Raw genomic sequence first — 16,366 nt, 5'->3', positions numbered from 1 at the left:
TACTTTTGGTTTATAAAAACAAGATCACTTATGTAATGCATAACCCGAAGGCTAAAATGTTACTTGAGACGTTTCTTTACTATTTAGAACCATATCTCATGAGAAAAAAAAAAATAATTAAAGACAAAATTATAAAAAAACAGATGTTGACTCTAAAGATAGATAATACAACATTTCTAACAAAAGTTCTAACGAAGGAGGTAATTGCTATGATGTAAATTTCAACTACAAAGTCCAAAATGAAGCAGTTTTAAGTTTGTGTTGAAGGGATAGTTCAGCAAAAAAAAAAAAAAAAGATTAATAATATTCTCTCATCATTTACTCACCCTCATTTTGTACTGAACCTATATATGACTTAATTTCCTCTGTAAAACACAAAAATATTTTTTTGTAGAATGTTTGTACCCAAACAGTTTTGGTGTCCATTGACTTTGGCTTTCTTTCTTCTGTAGAACATAAACTACATTTTGTCATAGTTTGGAATGTGAAGGTTCAATTCAAAGTTATTTTAAGGTCCAATTATCCCTATTAACAAACCCTTAACTATGAATTTTGCCTCAAACTCCTAATTTGCTGCGTATTCATAGTTAGTAAGGTAGCTGTAGAAAATAGGTATGCTAATAAGCAACTTGTCAATAGAGAAAGAATTGGTCCCTATACTAAAGTGTTACTGTAAATTATTTCATTTTGGGGTGAGCTGTCACTTTAAGATGTTAAACATGTTGGGTTTATGTATCAATTTGTTAGTAAATGAGAGTTTATTGCTGAATCTCTAAGAGTCTGTCAAATCTAGATATCAAATCTTTTACTGCTTATGCGTTTTATACATTTAAGTCTAATTTTGTGCTCAAGACCAGCATCCCACTGATAATGATGTATCACAATGTCTGGAGTGACAAAATGCAAGTGATTGTAGGACATAAATTGTTATACAAGTGAGCTGCTGGGGAAAAGTTAGACTAAAATAAAACTCTAGAGATGTAAAAATATGTGCTATATAATTAGATACTGCTGACTTCAGCTGCCTGGTGCTTATAAGGGTCCATTCTGTGCCCAAAGGCAGTGTGTGTGTGTGTGGTTCAGGGCTTTAAAAGAGAGGACATATAAATAGAGGTGAAAATTTACAGCATCTCATTAAGACTGATGTTGAAATCTGGAACCTATCTGACTTGATTTGTGACATTTGATTTATGCTGCAGTAACGGTCACAAAAACAAATGCACTTAACTGTCTTATTGGTTGCTTTGTGAGAAAATCTGTCCTTACAATAAATATCAAATGCAATATAAACAACTGATGAAAGGAATGGAGAAAAGAGACAAGCACTCATGTTTATCTGAGCCCTAAAATAAAGTCTTTATTAAACATTTTGTACAATAATATTAAAACAAAATCCAATAGATTTATAAAGAATATTTATAGTGAAAAAAAATCAACAAAGGTGAGGTGAAGAAACAGTCCTGTGAAAGTATACATATCCGAGAGCTGGGAATCCCATGCTCCTTTGCTGACCCCTAAAGGCCAGTAGAGGCTTTAATCTGTGCTCATTTTGTGATGCATTCATTCATTCATTCATGTTGTGCATGTGTCATTTAAAAATGTACAAAACGTATCACGGTGTAAAACCTTTTTCACAGCTCTTGTACGCAAAATCAATTGACATCCAGCATCATGATATTGTGTAACACATGTCACTTTTGTAAGATGGTGTCAGTGTACTGCATTAAGATTATGATTGTTTAAATTAAAAAAAAGTCGACACAACACTAAGTCAATACAGTAAACATGTTGCAAGAAATAGGGACAAGAAAAAAAAAAGGGAGAGAGAACCACAAAACTAGATACAGGCTTTACACACTCACTTTGCAAACAAACAAACAAACAAGTCTGAATTATCTTATATAACCCAATATACTGTCAGGAAAACACATTATGTTTTGTGAAGTGTTTGGAATGGTCTGTAATAGAGGCTCTCTGTAGTGCATCTTCAGAAATGTGTTCAATAGATGGAGTGTTTCCATCAGCAGGCTCGAAGCAGACTCGATACGCCACACCATCTGAACAGTATTGCACTAGTATTGCACTCATCTCTGGTAGACAGCACAGGAACTAACTATAACCATGTAATGCACCCTATAATCTTTCAAGAACAGAATGAAATGCTTTGACAGGCGTATTTTGCAGTATTACTTATACACGAAACCGACTGGCAATGAAAGTATTAATGCAAGTTATCCGGTTTCATCAGAAAAATCGCTTTGAGGCGGTTTCAATGGTATGACAACATGGAACCACGTCGGTTTAATACGCTTCCAACAAAATAGTGTTTGAAACTCAATAAACGGTCTCAACATTTGTTTTTTGGCACCAATGGTCAATAAGACAATGATTTTTACCTTAGATTTAACAAGCTAGTATTAGAGGGTTAATAAATTTGGAGTGTGTACTGGCTGAAGCATTTCAACAATAAACCCATTGTTAGAATCCGGATAGCATTCCTTCACACAGCAAAAACCCTGTTACAGTAAACTAACATTAAAACTATTTTAAACGAATCTGCTTGAGCAAAAGTGTCTGGAATGACAAGACAAAAGTGTAGGACAGCAATGATGAAAAAATGAAAGGACAGCATATTTTTGAAGGCACAGCGATTTAGATATGTTACGGTAGTGATCATTTCAACAGCTAACAGCTGCTCGCTTTAAGAGCCAACATAAATCAATCTGCTCCAAAGAGAAAGATAGTGAATCATAAATCCCCTGTTGTCACAAAAATCGGCTATTTTTAAATAGATTTCAAATGTTTTTAGTCTTTCGTTCGGTACCCACAGCATTTTTGACTGCCGGCACTGTGATTCCACAGACCGGCTACTAGTAAAGCATCAGCCCAATGGACCAAAAAAACTCTCAGTCATCTCAAGATCTTCTAGGTTTGGTTTTAAGTACTGTTGCCTTGTTCCTGTTCAAACAGCACCATGGCGAGCTGAGAGCGGGATCCGAGGCTGTCCAGGGTGCTCTGCACGCACCTCTGGTAGATATCTTCGCTAAGACGAGGATTACACGGCTGGTAGCTGTATTTCTGATGCAGGGCTGGCTCCACTGCTCGGAAAACATGAAGGCCAGAGTATTTAACGAACATGTCATATATATCCAGGTTCTCCAGGATCTCCTCGTTTTCCTGGACATCTGAAGACATGCGTGTCCGAGTCGCCATGTAGTCCGAGTTGTAGAAACATGCTTCGGTGAAGGAGCTGCGATCAAAGTGGCCGGACTCTTTGACCAAATCCATCGTATTAGGAAAAGGCTGGTTATGATAAGCAATGTCGGGATTGTAGTATTGGAAATGGATGGGAAAAAACACCTGCCAGTTGTTGATGGAGTTCATCCGACAGCGATTGAGGAACTCCGAGTTGATGCTGGTTTTCACAGTGGCGATGAAGAACAATGTGTCAACCGGGTGCTTCTTGGAGATGATGTCCATAAATTTGATTTGAGAGGGACTTTCGCTTTTAACGCTGATCCAGGGGATTTTGACCGTTGGATACCGGTGCTCGCAAGCACCGATTTGCGCTTTGACGCTGGCGAAGATGTCATTCTGGTTGACTTGTTGGGCCTCAACTGTATTGTAGATGAAGAGAAAGGTCAAGATGGCATTCTCACTGGTTTCAAACGCGTTTGTGGCGTACACTTGCAAAAACTGCTGAACTTGCTCTCGGTCTTGAAGAGTGACGGGGAGGATGATATGGACTCGAGTCGCTTCTGTAACATAAGGCATGGGGATGATCTCAATATGACTGAGAGGCCTCACCAGGTGGACCCTCTTGGTGATGGAGCGACTGTGTCCTTTCTGGTTAACCACCTCCAGCTGGAGGTCCAGGGTGTACTCCATCCCTCTGGTGGGGTCGAAGCGCCTGTATCCGTTAATAAGCTGCTGCTTCTTCAGGTGCAGAACGGGCTTGTACTTCTTGTTCAGTTCCCCCATAGCCGTCTCAATGACGTCAGCTACGTCCAGTTTATCGATTCCACGGAGCTCGCATTTCGGAGAGCCATCGATGCAGGAGTACACCTGATCCTCGGTGAAGTAATCCCACCGCAGGACCTCAAAACGTGTCTTCGGCTCAAAAGGTGGATTGATTCCAACTGGCCACAAGGAACTACGGTTGCCCTCGAAAGCCACCACGCTCACATTTTTTATTTCCGCCTTTAAAAAAAAAAAAAAAAGTAGAGAACAAGGTGTGGGATTCGATTAAGCATTTTAAAGATATTTGATGAGCAGATTATTACCTCCATTTGAAAATGCACATTAGCATAACACTTGAAGGTACTAGCAATTTTACACACCCTTGCAAAAAGCCTATAATGAATCACATTACTCAAAAGGTCAAAGAAAAAAAAAATTCTTCTCAGTTTGGCTTCAGTATTATTCAGCAAAGGTTTAGTATAAGGGTACCTGCAGTTTTCTGATTTCCTCATATGTTTTCTGCAGCTCGATCTCAGTGAAGTGTTTGTGAAGTCTGTACATCTGCTCTGGATCAGACACTGGGTGGACGGTCAATGCATTCATAAACTGCACATTATCTTCCTTACTGGGGTCAGAATTTTTTCCCATTTCATAATAATAATACTTCTGCCCCTGAAAAAAGGAAGAAAAAAAAAGGATGATTAGTGAAACATCTTAATTTTAATTTTTTTTTTTTTTTCATTTGGATGACCTTTGGTGTCATCTAATACTCACTTCAAAAGAATAAAATGATAACTTAAAGGGACCCAAAAACAAAAATTTTGACCCCTCTAACTCCCTTTCAAGTTTTTTTTTTTTTTTTAACACAAAAGCAGATATTTTGAAGAATGTTAGTAGTCATCAAACAGTTGACGGTAGTCATTAACTTTCATAAGATTTTTCTGAGGGTGAGTAAATAATGGCAGGATTTTCATTTTTGGGTGAACCATTCCTTTAAAGATTTAAAAACGCTAATAATTTGACAAAACTGTTAAATGTAATCTGCCTCAATTCAATTGAACCATTTAAAATGATAGTTATTTTTTATTTTGAACTTATCTAGGTGCAACAATTTTATTGGTTGCCAGTCATACCATAAATAAAAGTACTGGCTTATCTGTATCAGCCAGAATTCAAATACTGGTGCATTCCTTTCGAAATCAATGTTTTAAGGAGAGTAAATGCTTCCACTTGTGGCCCTGCAGGAGTACTGCTCCATAAAAGGATGTAGGAGGCACTACAATGATGTGTTGAGAGACAGGAGGTGCTTTGACGGCTAAGGCAGAAGTGGATTTATAACTGGATGAAATGCCAAAATGGAGACAGTACATCATGTTTAGTGTGTCTGATCCACTGTCTCTCTCCCCAGTAGCTCCACACTGACATCCAGTCATCTAATGCTTCTCTGATGGATTAATAGAGGTCTCAGTACCTGTTTCAAGAACAGATTAACCGGAGGACCCCAGACCCCTCCAAACAAAAGTGTGACATATGGTTCAGACTCTAAAGGTGAGATTCAATTTTGAGTTGTGATTCTGTCTGGGCTAAAGGTGCCAAAGCTCAATAGCATGGTTACAGAGCAGACAAACAAAAAGTTGTTATTGTTAACTTATCACAAATTCTTGTGCTTAGTTGTGCTGAATTAATTTAACAGGATGCATGAGTCAGCTTGAGTGGAGTCTGAAATGTGTAACTTTGGTCCTGTTTTCTTCCTAAACATTCTAGTTTCCAAAGTCCAGTACAAATTTTAGCAGGGTTTTTATACGAGCTAAATGAAAGACCACTGTAGGAAATTACAGCCTAAGAAATGATACCATAAGAGAGATTTTCAGAACTACTTAAACCACAAAAAAGAGAAAGTGTGAGGTCTGTGTAAAGACTGCATTAAAGGCATTTAGTCCATTTCTGGGTAAATGACACAGTCCTCGTTTTATATCTAGATCTAGACAGTTCAAACAGCTGAAGAATTGAACACCACCCAAACATTTCCTGCGTTAAGAAATAATTTAGATATTTTTGTGGGGGATTTAAAATAAAAAAGCATGCATACATATCAAGATCTTGCATTGTACCTATAATTTAAGGTATTTGTAGTAAAAACTGGTAGAACTGGTATTAACCAGCTGCATTTAGAAACCATATACATTCCAACAGATGAAAACTCTATTACAAAATACCTAAAAATAAATGATCCCCAAAAGCACATGAAAAAAAAAAAAATCTCTATCATGCTTCACATTTCCTTTAGTCCTTTATAACTCCAGTAAAAGAAACAAAAACAAGACAGTGCTGAGCACTATCTAGGTGTGTAAAGGCCAGTGGGGTGCAGACACTAAGCACCTGAGCCGATTAGACCACAGTCAGAGAAAAGTGAATCTAATCTGATCAAGCTATTAAAAGAACAAGAGAAAACACTAAGCCACAATTTGCACATTCTAAACTAAAACGGTCACATAAACAAGCCTAAATAAGCTCTATGTATAAAATGCAAATGTTAACATTTATAACCGTATAAACCATATACATTAATAGTTAAGTAGTACTTGTCTTGTATTTAATAATTATTTTAAAATTGACTGGTTCAGTGGAAAGGAGTTAACTAGAATGAGAGATGTTTGGGGATGTCCAGACATTTTAGCTTGGAAATTGATGGATCATGAATTCTAGCCTTTTTTATTTTTTAAAGCTTGTGTATATTTTAGACTCTTTCTTGCTTACGCACTGCCGAATTCCCAGACAGGCTCTGGGCAAACAGGGATCTGTGGATGCAGAAACAAAGCCGCTGACTTACACCACCTCTTACCCAATGTGAAAGACACGAGAACTAAGAGCTTTGAGATCCCAACGTCTGACAGACTGCAAAATCTAAAAGGTATTTCAGGTGAGAAAGGCCAATGATGCCATATTACCATTTACCAAAAAAAAAAAAAACTTCCAGACGAGTGCTGTTTTGTACAGTTTCTGTGCTTGAAGAGACGGTGGTTGAATTTAATCCCAGCAGATACTGGCAGTGAGAGTAAAGACCTGAATAGAGGTGAAACTTCAGACGTTGCTCTGACTGACAGACTAAAGCAACAGACCGGAGACCTTCCCTTTAATTGCTGAGAGCAGCAGCATTTCAAAGGAGACATCTGAATCTAGTCTTTGGTTGTTGTATGCGTGTGCTGGTGAGTTGAAAGGCAGTGAGATTTAGTTTCCTCAAGAATAAGGCCCCGTTGGGTCCCACGCAGTAAGAGTGAGACACACTACTAGTATAAAGCTGCCTGTCATCAAACACCGCAGGTTTACCACTGGGAGTCTGACTCGCATTCAATCAAGGCCACTGAGATGGAAATTACAGACACTGATAGCTCATTCAAATAATGTGCAGTTGAAAATATGTCAAGCATCTTTTTTTTCAATAACACCCAGTTCTACAATCTCACATTCACAGACATTTATCTACCAAACATAGTTATGATTATGTGTGGAACTAGAACAAAGATTTTACTCATTATAGAATTAGACTCCTCGCAAAATCCCCTAAACACCATTACACTTTCTTCTTTTATGATTAGTGTATGGTGTGCCAAGAAATATGTTGTTGTTTTTTAGTGCACTTTTAATGCTGATGGAATTTAATGAAACTACAACAAAAATGTCATGTGAATTCTTCAGTCAGAGTGAAATTGGACCAGACAGGTTTCGGTGAAGTCTGACTATTAGAGCTGGTTAATGCGATTGTAGCTCAGCTTCCAGGATGTAAACATGTTAATCGGACTACAGTTGGCCTCAGCGATGCGCGCTTGCTCTGAAAAACATGAGGTGATGTGCGGTGTGTATTTAATCTTTTACATTTATTTGATTATGCATTGTCATGTATTTTTGGAGAGAAAGACTGTAGATCAACAGATGTACCTTGATTATAATTGCACATGTAATCATACTCATTGTTTTAAGGCTTTTTTTATGTATTTAAACGACTCATATTCAACTTTGCCAACACATTCATTATTTTTTTTTTTTATACATATTAAAATAGGAAGCACTTATTTTAATTAATAACTATGTATGGCATTACATGTTTACTGTATTTTTGATCTAATAAATGAAGTGTTAGTGAGCATAAGACTTCTTTCAAAAGCAATACAACATTTTCCTGACACCAAATTGTTGTGTATTGTGTAGATCACAATACAGCATTTTTGTCCAGATATAGATTTCATGGAATATAAAGAATTTCCCAAGGCAGAGTGAAACTATTTACATATTTGTAAACTTCCACTGAATGCAGGACTTATCTCACCTCAAATTCTTCCACGCAGTTGGTATCAGCATAGTCAATGATGCATCGCCCAAGCCACTCGTCATGTCTGGCGCTGAGAATGTCGTTCCTGCAGTTCTCTATGAAGGGCTGGAGCCTTAGCAGAAGACTGCGGGATAGCAGGTATCCAAAACCCCCATAGCAATACCGCCCCTGCATCTCACCTCCGATGAACTCTTCAGGGCTTCCCATGTACAGCACGCGGTCCATACTCAAGTGCTCCACCAGAGCCCTGATACGATCTGCCTGAGTGTACGTGTCGTCCTGGGCGAGGTAGAACCAGTCGTACTCTGTGATGTAGTGTTCTAGAATGTACTTGATGGTCTGGAACATGTTCCAGATGAGGCGTTCATCGCCGTGGGTGACCACGACCATCCCGTGGGGTATCTTGCGGCTTCGCGTACCAGTGAAGAACACAACATTGTCCAGATGATGGCTGATGGTGCGGTTGACGGCCACACCTAGAGTGTTGATGGTGTTTTTGGAGGTGAGTATTCCCACGAAAAGACGCTCTCGAATTCCCAGCTCTGTGCTGATGTATTTTGCCCTGTGGAAACAAACAGATCACTGCAATTTACAACTCAACAATTTAGCAACTCAGGATTGCAACTTTGATGTTTAACCACACAGCTACATGGAAGCCTCTTTCCACATCAGAGTGAAACAACAATAAAATGGGAATTTATGGGATAAAGGTTTTTTTTTTTTTTTTTTGTTAAGTGCAAAAATTTGCCATATGGTAAGATTTTAACTTTCAGTTGAAAGTTATAAAGATGCAATTATGATTTATATTGTCACAGTTCTGAAAAACACAGTTCTGTTAAATATTCCAACTAAATCTAAACAGGACCGTAAAAATTACATAAAAATAATACTATTACAATTATATACTTTATACATGCACACATTACAATATAGCTACATTTACATTAAATTAAGACTGAATAAAAAAATTTAATATAATTAAATGAAAAAATTAAATTAGAAATGTTTCTGAAACTGCTAAAACTGAAAAGCTATATAGAGAAAAATGACAAAAACACAAAATAGTGAAAATATAAAAATAAAAGCTAATTCATAAAAAACAAAAAAATTTCTGACCCAAATTTGCAATTACAGGAAATTACGTGAGACATAATGATGTAATTTTTAGATATTTGCATTTGCAATTATAAAAAACAATGGTGCAATGATTAGAAAAAATTTGAATTTTTTTTGCAGGCAGACATGTTTGCTGTTAGTTTGAATACAGGAGTTTTGGATAAATTTAGCAGTCAACTATCAGGATACAGCTTTTTAAACCAGTGCCTGGAGGAATAGTTATGAGGTCAACGTGAACCTAACTGATAACCAAAGACAACTGACCCTTTCATGCTATGGGACTAGTTAACTGTAGTCTCTAACCTTCCTAATTTACCTCTGGGCATTGAAAGTGTTGACTGAAATAGAGAAATAAGCACCATGGGAGCCACTTTTAAAGATTACAGAGTTCCCAATGGGACATATTAAATGAAGGAGATTGTGGGAAAGAAAGAAAAAACAGTTACAATATAAGCCTGCCACAGGCGTTTCATCTAATTCCAATGAAACAATAATGAAATATCTCTCAGTGCTTGTGAAATGACACTTAGTCACTGACAATGTTGTTGCGAAATTCTCTGAATAGCGAAAGCAAATATTTGATTCATCTGTAATTGTCAAAGCCTAAACCACCAGCACTGAAGCGTAGAGGTCTGAGTCACGTTAGCAGAAGTTAAATCCAAACTCAAAGCTTTGAATTTTCCAGTAAGAGTAGTTTTGTCGTCATTGAGAGAAGAAAAAAATTAAGGTTTATATTTCCATTGGCTGAAAACAAAGTGATTTTGTCAAAATGTCATTAATATTCAAGAACAAGCTTCTACTAATATGAATAATGTAATCTTTTTAAGGTTTATTAGGGCAGAATGCAACCTGCTTTAATTTTGAGAAAGTCAAAATATGGCTGACTTCCAACATGATTAAGGTAGCAAGATTAACCTTGAAATACATGAAAACAGCCAGTTCCACTAAAAGTAAACAACAACACCTTATATGTTTTTGTGTGGTTCTTTTATAGTTTTTACTAGTTAATCATTAGAGAACTGTTCTCTCACAGACAGAGAACCTTGTATACAGGACTTCCTATTTACAGCAGTCGTTATAACATAATAGTGAAAACTGTAATTTACCGTTGACCTCAACCCTACTCCATTCCCAACATATGGGCTATTTTAGATTGAATTAAGACATCATTTACTAATCTATTTTTTATCCCACACAAAGGTCCTGATTGTCTTTTGGGAACACTTCTTGAAAAACTTCTGTCTCTACTAGTATAAACGTACACAACGGTGTTTTAAACTTAAAAAATGCCCATCAAGAAGGCCCATAACGTTACATGAAGTAATGGTAATGGAATCTTCTCGCCTAGATGATTACTCCTTGGGTTTTAACTAATAATATGGTTTTATTTTTGACGCTAACCACGGTATTAAAGACAGACGAAGCAGTCTAAGTGGTTTGTCTACCTGAAAAGTTTCTTGGGCTGAGACTGTTTGACTGGTTTATATGGGATTACTCTCGGCTGGAAATCCTCCTCCTCTTCACCATCATTCCCAGTGGAAATAGAGTTTGGTCTCCGAGCTCCTTTCAGGCTTCCATCCTGGGATAAAATGATTCCTTCATCTGCTATTGTATTAATATCACAGCTCTCCTCTACCCAGCTCACACTCAGCAAACTCAGAGTAAATCCAAGAGAGATCCCGATAATAACCGGGCCGATCGGCCTTAACAGACCGATCAACATAGAAAACCTCATTGTACTCCGACTACTGGCGCTTTGCACACCTCCTGTAAGCGCGACCTTCTGAGCAGAGTAGCGCACATCAAGAAAGCGTTTCGATTGCTAACTTAAATGCATTGGACGTATTCCTTTCCTGTAACTGTATCACCTTCCTGCAAATTATTGAGGCATTCGTACGTGTCAGAGGCTGTCGCTCCTCCCAGAGGAAATCGAGCGCCCCGCCCACAAGATCAAACGTCATTACAAAGAGCCGAGTCATACCTTTAATGGGCGGAGCTTCCGTCCTGTTAGAAATCCAATGGCATTTAAAGCTGATGTCTCTTTGTTATGACGTTTGATTCTTGAAGCTATGCGGTCCCTATTCCCTTTGTAATGGAAATGAAAATTCTAAATTCCCCCCCCCAAAATGTGATATATATTTTCCGTCTTGAGCTCTCGGAATCGATCATGTTCACTTCTCATGCTCTAAATCTTATAGCATGAACTATATTTTTCCACTAGAGGGCGATGTGGGCTGATATTTGACCATAACGCTCTTATGTAAAAAAAAAAAAAAAAAAACTAAAAAAAATAATATATATATATATATATATATATATATATATATATATATATATATATATATATATATATATATATATATATATATATATATATATATATATATATATATATATAACTAAATAAAATAAACCAAGAGGAAATAGCAGAATAAAAGAACAAGAAAGAAATGACACTTTACTTACCTACCAATGCCAAGAATAATGATGACAAAAATAAATGCTTCTAATTTTTATTTTTATTGCCATTTGGGTCCTCGCAGTGCCATACTTAATTTTCAGTATTTTCAGGTCTTTTCTGTTTATGCAATGATTTCTGAGCTCTTTAACGTTTAGTAAATAAGCAAATAAGCAAATAATATTGCACACATAAATATTACAAACATATTGGGGTTATTTCATAAAGTATATGAAAATATACTTAATATATACATTTAAGATATAAATATTTGTAATAACCCTTGAGGTATACATAAAGCAAGTCAAGAGAGAGGGAACTTTCAAGACTGAACTTATGACTATAAACCTTTCTAAATCATAAGTCATCAGACATGGGAAAAAATTATATGACATACTTTTGGCTTGGAAGTCAAATGTCACACAGTAATTTTATAAATGAGTTATAATTTTATTTGTCTTTGCTTTTTTTGTTTGTTTGTTTGTTTAATCTTTGATTATGCTTTTCTAATTTGTAAATAATCACTGTAAAGACCTCACTAGTTCATTCATTCTTATTTCATTTATTTATTTAATGATATATATATATATATATATATATATATATATATATATATATATATATATATATATATATATATATATATATATATATATATATATATATATATATATATATATATATAAGCTGTCATTCCAATAGATAATTATCTTTTTAAATATCCATGATTTGAAGTTTGAACTCTACAGTAACTTAACATAAACGAAATTGTACAAGACCCACCCAAATCTTTCTGACACATCAGACACAAACACACTGAGTGGAAACAATTTCTTTACGGACCACGGAAACCCCAGAGGGAACGTTTCCCTCACTGAGCTCTTTGTTCTAAATAGATCAAGGGTGTGTTAGATTTTATCAAGCATATTTGCATGTTTACTTAAGGACGACACATCACAGTGGAAGCCCTTTCCATTGGAAATCACAGCACTTCACCTAGTTCTGCTGATCTGAGTGGGAAACATGATCAGCCTAGTCCCAGATTAAACCTATCAAGTCTCTGTCAGGACATGTTGGCTTTTCTACTCTTTGGTTTTCTGTGGAACTGTGACAGCGCATGTTAAGCTGCATTTGCTTGATATAAGTATTGCATTTGTCCTTTTCTACAGAAGGAGAGATTTTATCATTACAGAGACTTTAATTTCTGCATTGGATTTTGTACTACAAACAGCAGAGGTGAATGATTTTGTTGCAGAAGCCATCTGACAATCATGATCTGTCATCAAAGATAGTCATGTCAGGCTACTAGGATAAAGGCATGTGTATGAGAGTTGACATTTTCTTTCAACGGGTGTTGCTTGGCTATATTTGATTGTTATTTGGCTGCTCCTGGAAGTACTTAGCAGCTGGCATGTGAATGGCTGTGATTAAAACAGATCCATTCTTATTGCTAGTATCATGTCATAATCATATTGAATTGAACTGTACTAAATTAATTCAACTCACATTTTTTCAGCACACCGAACTAATCTCTGAACCCGCAGTCAAGTGTACTTTAACAAACTGTAACAAAATCGTCTTAAAGCAATAAAATCTTAACACATGGGGGCGCTATATGCTCACACAATTAGAGTTCAAAATCTCCCTCTGAAATTCAAGGCTTAAGGAAAATCATATCCAGCTGTACGATTTTTGCTTCATAAAACCATGTGCCTATAAAATACATGGGATGTTTCAGGGAAACATCTGTTTCATCATCACACTATCTATCAATAGTGAGAGGTTCAAAATTGTTAAAATAGTTTTCAAATAGTTTCCCTTTTTTAAACATTGCTGATTTTCCATTTCCTTTCCCCATTTATAAGCTGAGTAAACATACAGAAAGAGAACTGGATGAAAAGCTACTTATGCAGTGTGACAAAAAAGGTGCTGATTCTAATTTAAAGAGCGTTTATCACACCAGTAATCAGTGTGTGGCCCATTATCTCCTTGGCTCATCTCCTCCTTTTGTGTATCTCACAAGAAAACTTTTTGACTGTGCAATGACATCTTTTCCATGCTGCATTACTGCAGTGTCTCATTTTAATTGTCTGTCTATCTATCTATCTATCTATCTATCTGTCTATCTGTCTGTCTGTCTGTCTGTCTGTCTGTCTGTCTGTCTGTCTGTCTGTCTGTCTGTCTATATAAAAAGTTAAATCAAATAAGAATATATTTTTTAAATGCAAATATAAATAATATAAATAGATATAAATTCTAGCCATATATACACATTTTAATTCTCAGTCCTTTTTATAAAATTCCACAAAATCAGAAATGTTCCATCTTAGCACATTTGAGTGGTGAAGCGTATTAAATGAATCATCGGCGAACTTGAGACATTCCACAAGATACTGTTAAATGAACCTGGCAATACGCACATCCACACAGTAATCTTATAGTTAATGGCACCCAGTAGAGTTGAAGCCATCTTCCTTCCATCTTCAAATAACTCACTTAGTTGGGCCGAAGTTCACAAGTGGTGCTATTACAGAGTATTAAAAGTGACCCATTTGGAGGATGCAACTTCTTCTGGAATTAATTACTGTACTCTAAGTGAAAACTCTCACTGCTGATAGGGTGAGCTCATGATCTGTAAAACGGGAACACTTTAATGCAGGAACTGAGTCTGCAAAAAGTCTTACAGAGCAAGCACTGATTCAACGATGGCTCAAATCTTGTGGTGAGCAACAGCTTTTTTTATTGGAATAAATTATAATGTACAAAACAGATTATTATACGGTGTGCTGTGATTATACGTGTTTTACTCTGCCCTCATGTTCTGAAGAGACAAAATCTTACTCATCTGATGCAAGTTCCAGGAAACAGCATGTCTGCCGAATCCCCTCCCATCCTCTGTTGTTTAGGTCATCGCATGACTTGACACTGTCCTTTCTCCATACTGAGCAGCCTGTTCGCAGACGCACAGAAGCGTGTGGCAATATTGACATTTTATAACACAAACTCTACTGCCAGTGGTGAAGGAATTTCATGAACTTGACTTCTCATGGGGATTCCAGAAATGACTGTGGCTTGTTTATAAAGGTTATGGCACATAAGCGTCATGTGGTTTTGATTTGGACATAATTTTTAACTATGCCTAAAAAATATTGTGTGCAATGGGATTTCTAATCGCATTGGATGCTAACGTAACAGGGAGTTGTCTCACTCCCTGTTTGACATCAGAATGTTAAACAATAGGAAAAAGGGGGGAGATCATAATTAACAGCTTTTTTTCTAAATAATGGATCTCCGTGTTAGTAGCAAAAGTGGGGGCTCGGTTTTACCTGATAGGACGTTAAATTAGCCCTGAATAAATGAGAGGTGGTTTGACCACAAAGTCTGTGTGGTGGACAACTTCTGGATGGGGATTTTTCCACGCCATGTGTCAGCTGAAGATATTCTCCTGGTCTTCAGAGGGCTGTTCCCAGGAACGCTCAGCCAAGACCCCAGGCTCAACACCCTGCTGTACTTTGAAATGGGATCTTTATTGTCCATAAAGTTTAAGCCAAGTATGAAGAATCGCTCCTCCCAAACAAAACACACACACACACGCACACACACATGTATGAAGAGAGGGAGAAAGAGCACACAGTCTGTTTTGTCAAAGCCATGTTTCCAATTATGCAGCAGATATATATAGATGGGATGTGATAAAGTACTTTTCATAACTTTCTTTAATATAAAGAAGGCTCTTCATCTCATATAACTACAGAATAACAAGAACAAGAACCTGTTTTAGTGCAATTAGATGTTATAAATTAAAATGATTTCATATTTTTAAAAAGTAAATCTTCTTGTCTAAGTTGAACAATTTTGAACAAAATGCCATATGCACTAACTTTCAGTAAATGTATTTGTCTTCAGTCCAGAATTGATTGCCGTTTCTGTGCAATTAAACTATCTCACGAGACAGGCAGGTTATCTTCCCCCTTTTATGTAATGATAAATTGAACTGCAACACACCTGCAGCTCAGACAAAACTGTTCATATTTGCAGCTTTGAAGCTGGAGGGAAAACAAAGAGTGAAAATCAAAAAGACCTGACCCTGAGATAACAGATAAACAGCCTATCACATCCCCCTTTCTGCTCTCGGCTATCTCCAACGAGATATGAAAACAGATCCAGAGCTTCTATCTTTGATTGTACCTGTATGTGATGCAGTACATCACTGTGTCTGAATCCAATAGGGAAGTGAGACTTCAAAAGAGAAGGGAGGACTTGGATTTCAATTTGGGACCCCCTGGCCATCGGATAGATGAGGTAGAGCGTGTACGGCGAAATGAAGACAACATCACAATGAAGAACTGTCTTGAGAGCCACAAATTACATTGGGAGGACAGTTAATGAGGGTGATAATGCAGATCTTTGCAGATGATAGATGAGAGGACAGCTATTACAGGCCAAATGTGTAAGATTCATGGCTTTGTTTTAAATGCACTACAGGCTAAATACGACTGTGATTT

At 36.8% G+C, this 16,366-nt stretch overlaps 1 protein-coding gene across 1 annotated transcript; it reads right to left on the bottom strand.

Moving 5' to 3' along the window:
* Positions 1-1,331: 1,331 nt before the first annotated feature.
* chpfa (chondroitin polymerizing factor a) lies at positions 1,332-11,335 on the bottom strand. The gene is made up of 4 exons (XM_052565852.1): positions 10,849-11,335; positions 8,285-8,849; positions 4,450-4,632; positions 1,332-4,200 (listed from the first exon to the last, which is right to left on the bottom strand). Exons 1-4 carry the CDS (start codon positions 11,136-11,138, stop codon positions 2,938-2,940), a joined length of 2,301 nt encoding a protein of 766 aa, XP_052421812.1. The 5' UTR covers positions 11,139-11,335; the 3' UTR covers positions 1,332-2,937.
* Between the last annotated feature and the right edge of the window lie 5,031 nt (positions 11,336-16,366).

The sequence above is a fragment of the Carassius gibelio genome, chromosome B9, assembly GCF_023724105.1.
Source record: "Carassius gibelio isolate Cgi1373 ecotype wild population from Czech Republic chromosome B9, carGib1.2-hapl.c, whole genome shotgun sequence".
NCBI lineage: Eukaryota > Metazoa > Chordata > Actinopteri > Cypriniformes > Cyprinidae > Carassius > Carassius gibelio.
The sequence above is the reverse complement of the archived record's forward strand: the minus strand, read 5'-3'. Positions and strand labels throughout refer to the sequence as shown.

Excerpts from the sequence above, each read along its gene's own strand:
- chpfa (XM_052565852.1), bottom strand. The coding sequence starts at position 11,138 with ATGAGGTTTTCTATGTTGATCGGTCTGTTAAGGCCGATCGGCCCGGTT. Across the intron at positions 8,850-10,848 it reads CAGCCCAAGAAACTTTTCAG|GGCAAAATACATCAGCACAG; the intron begins GTAGACAAACCA and ends TTGTTTCCACAG. Across the intron at positions 4,201-4,449 it reads AGGAAATCAGAAAACTGCAG|GCGGAAATAAAAAATGTGAG; the intron begins GTACCCTTATAC and ends TTTTTTTTAAAG.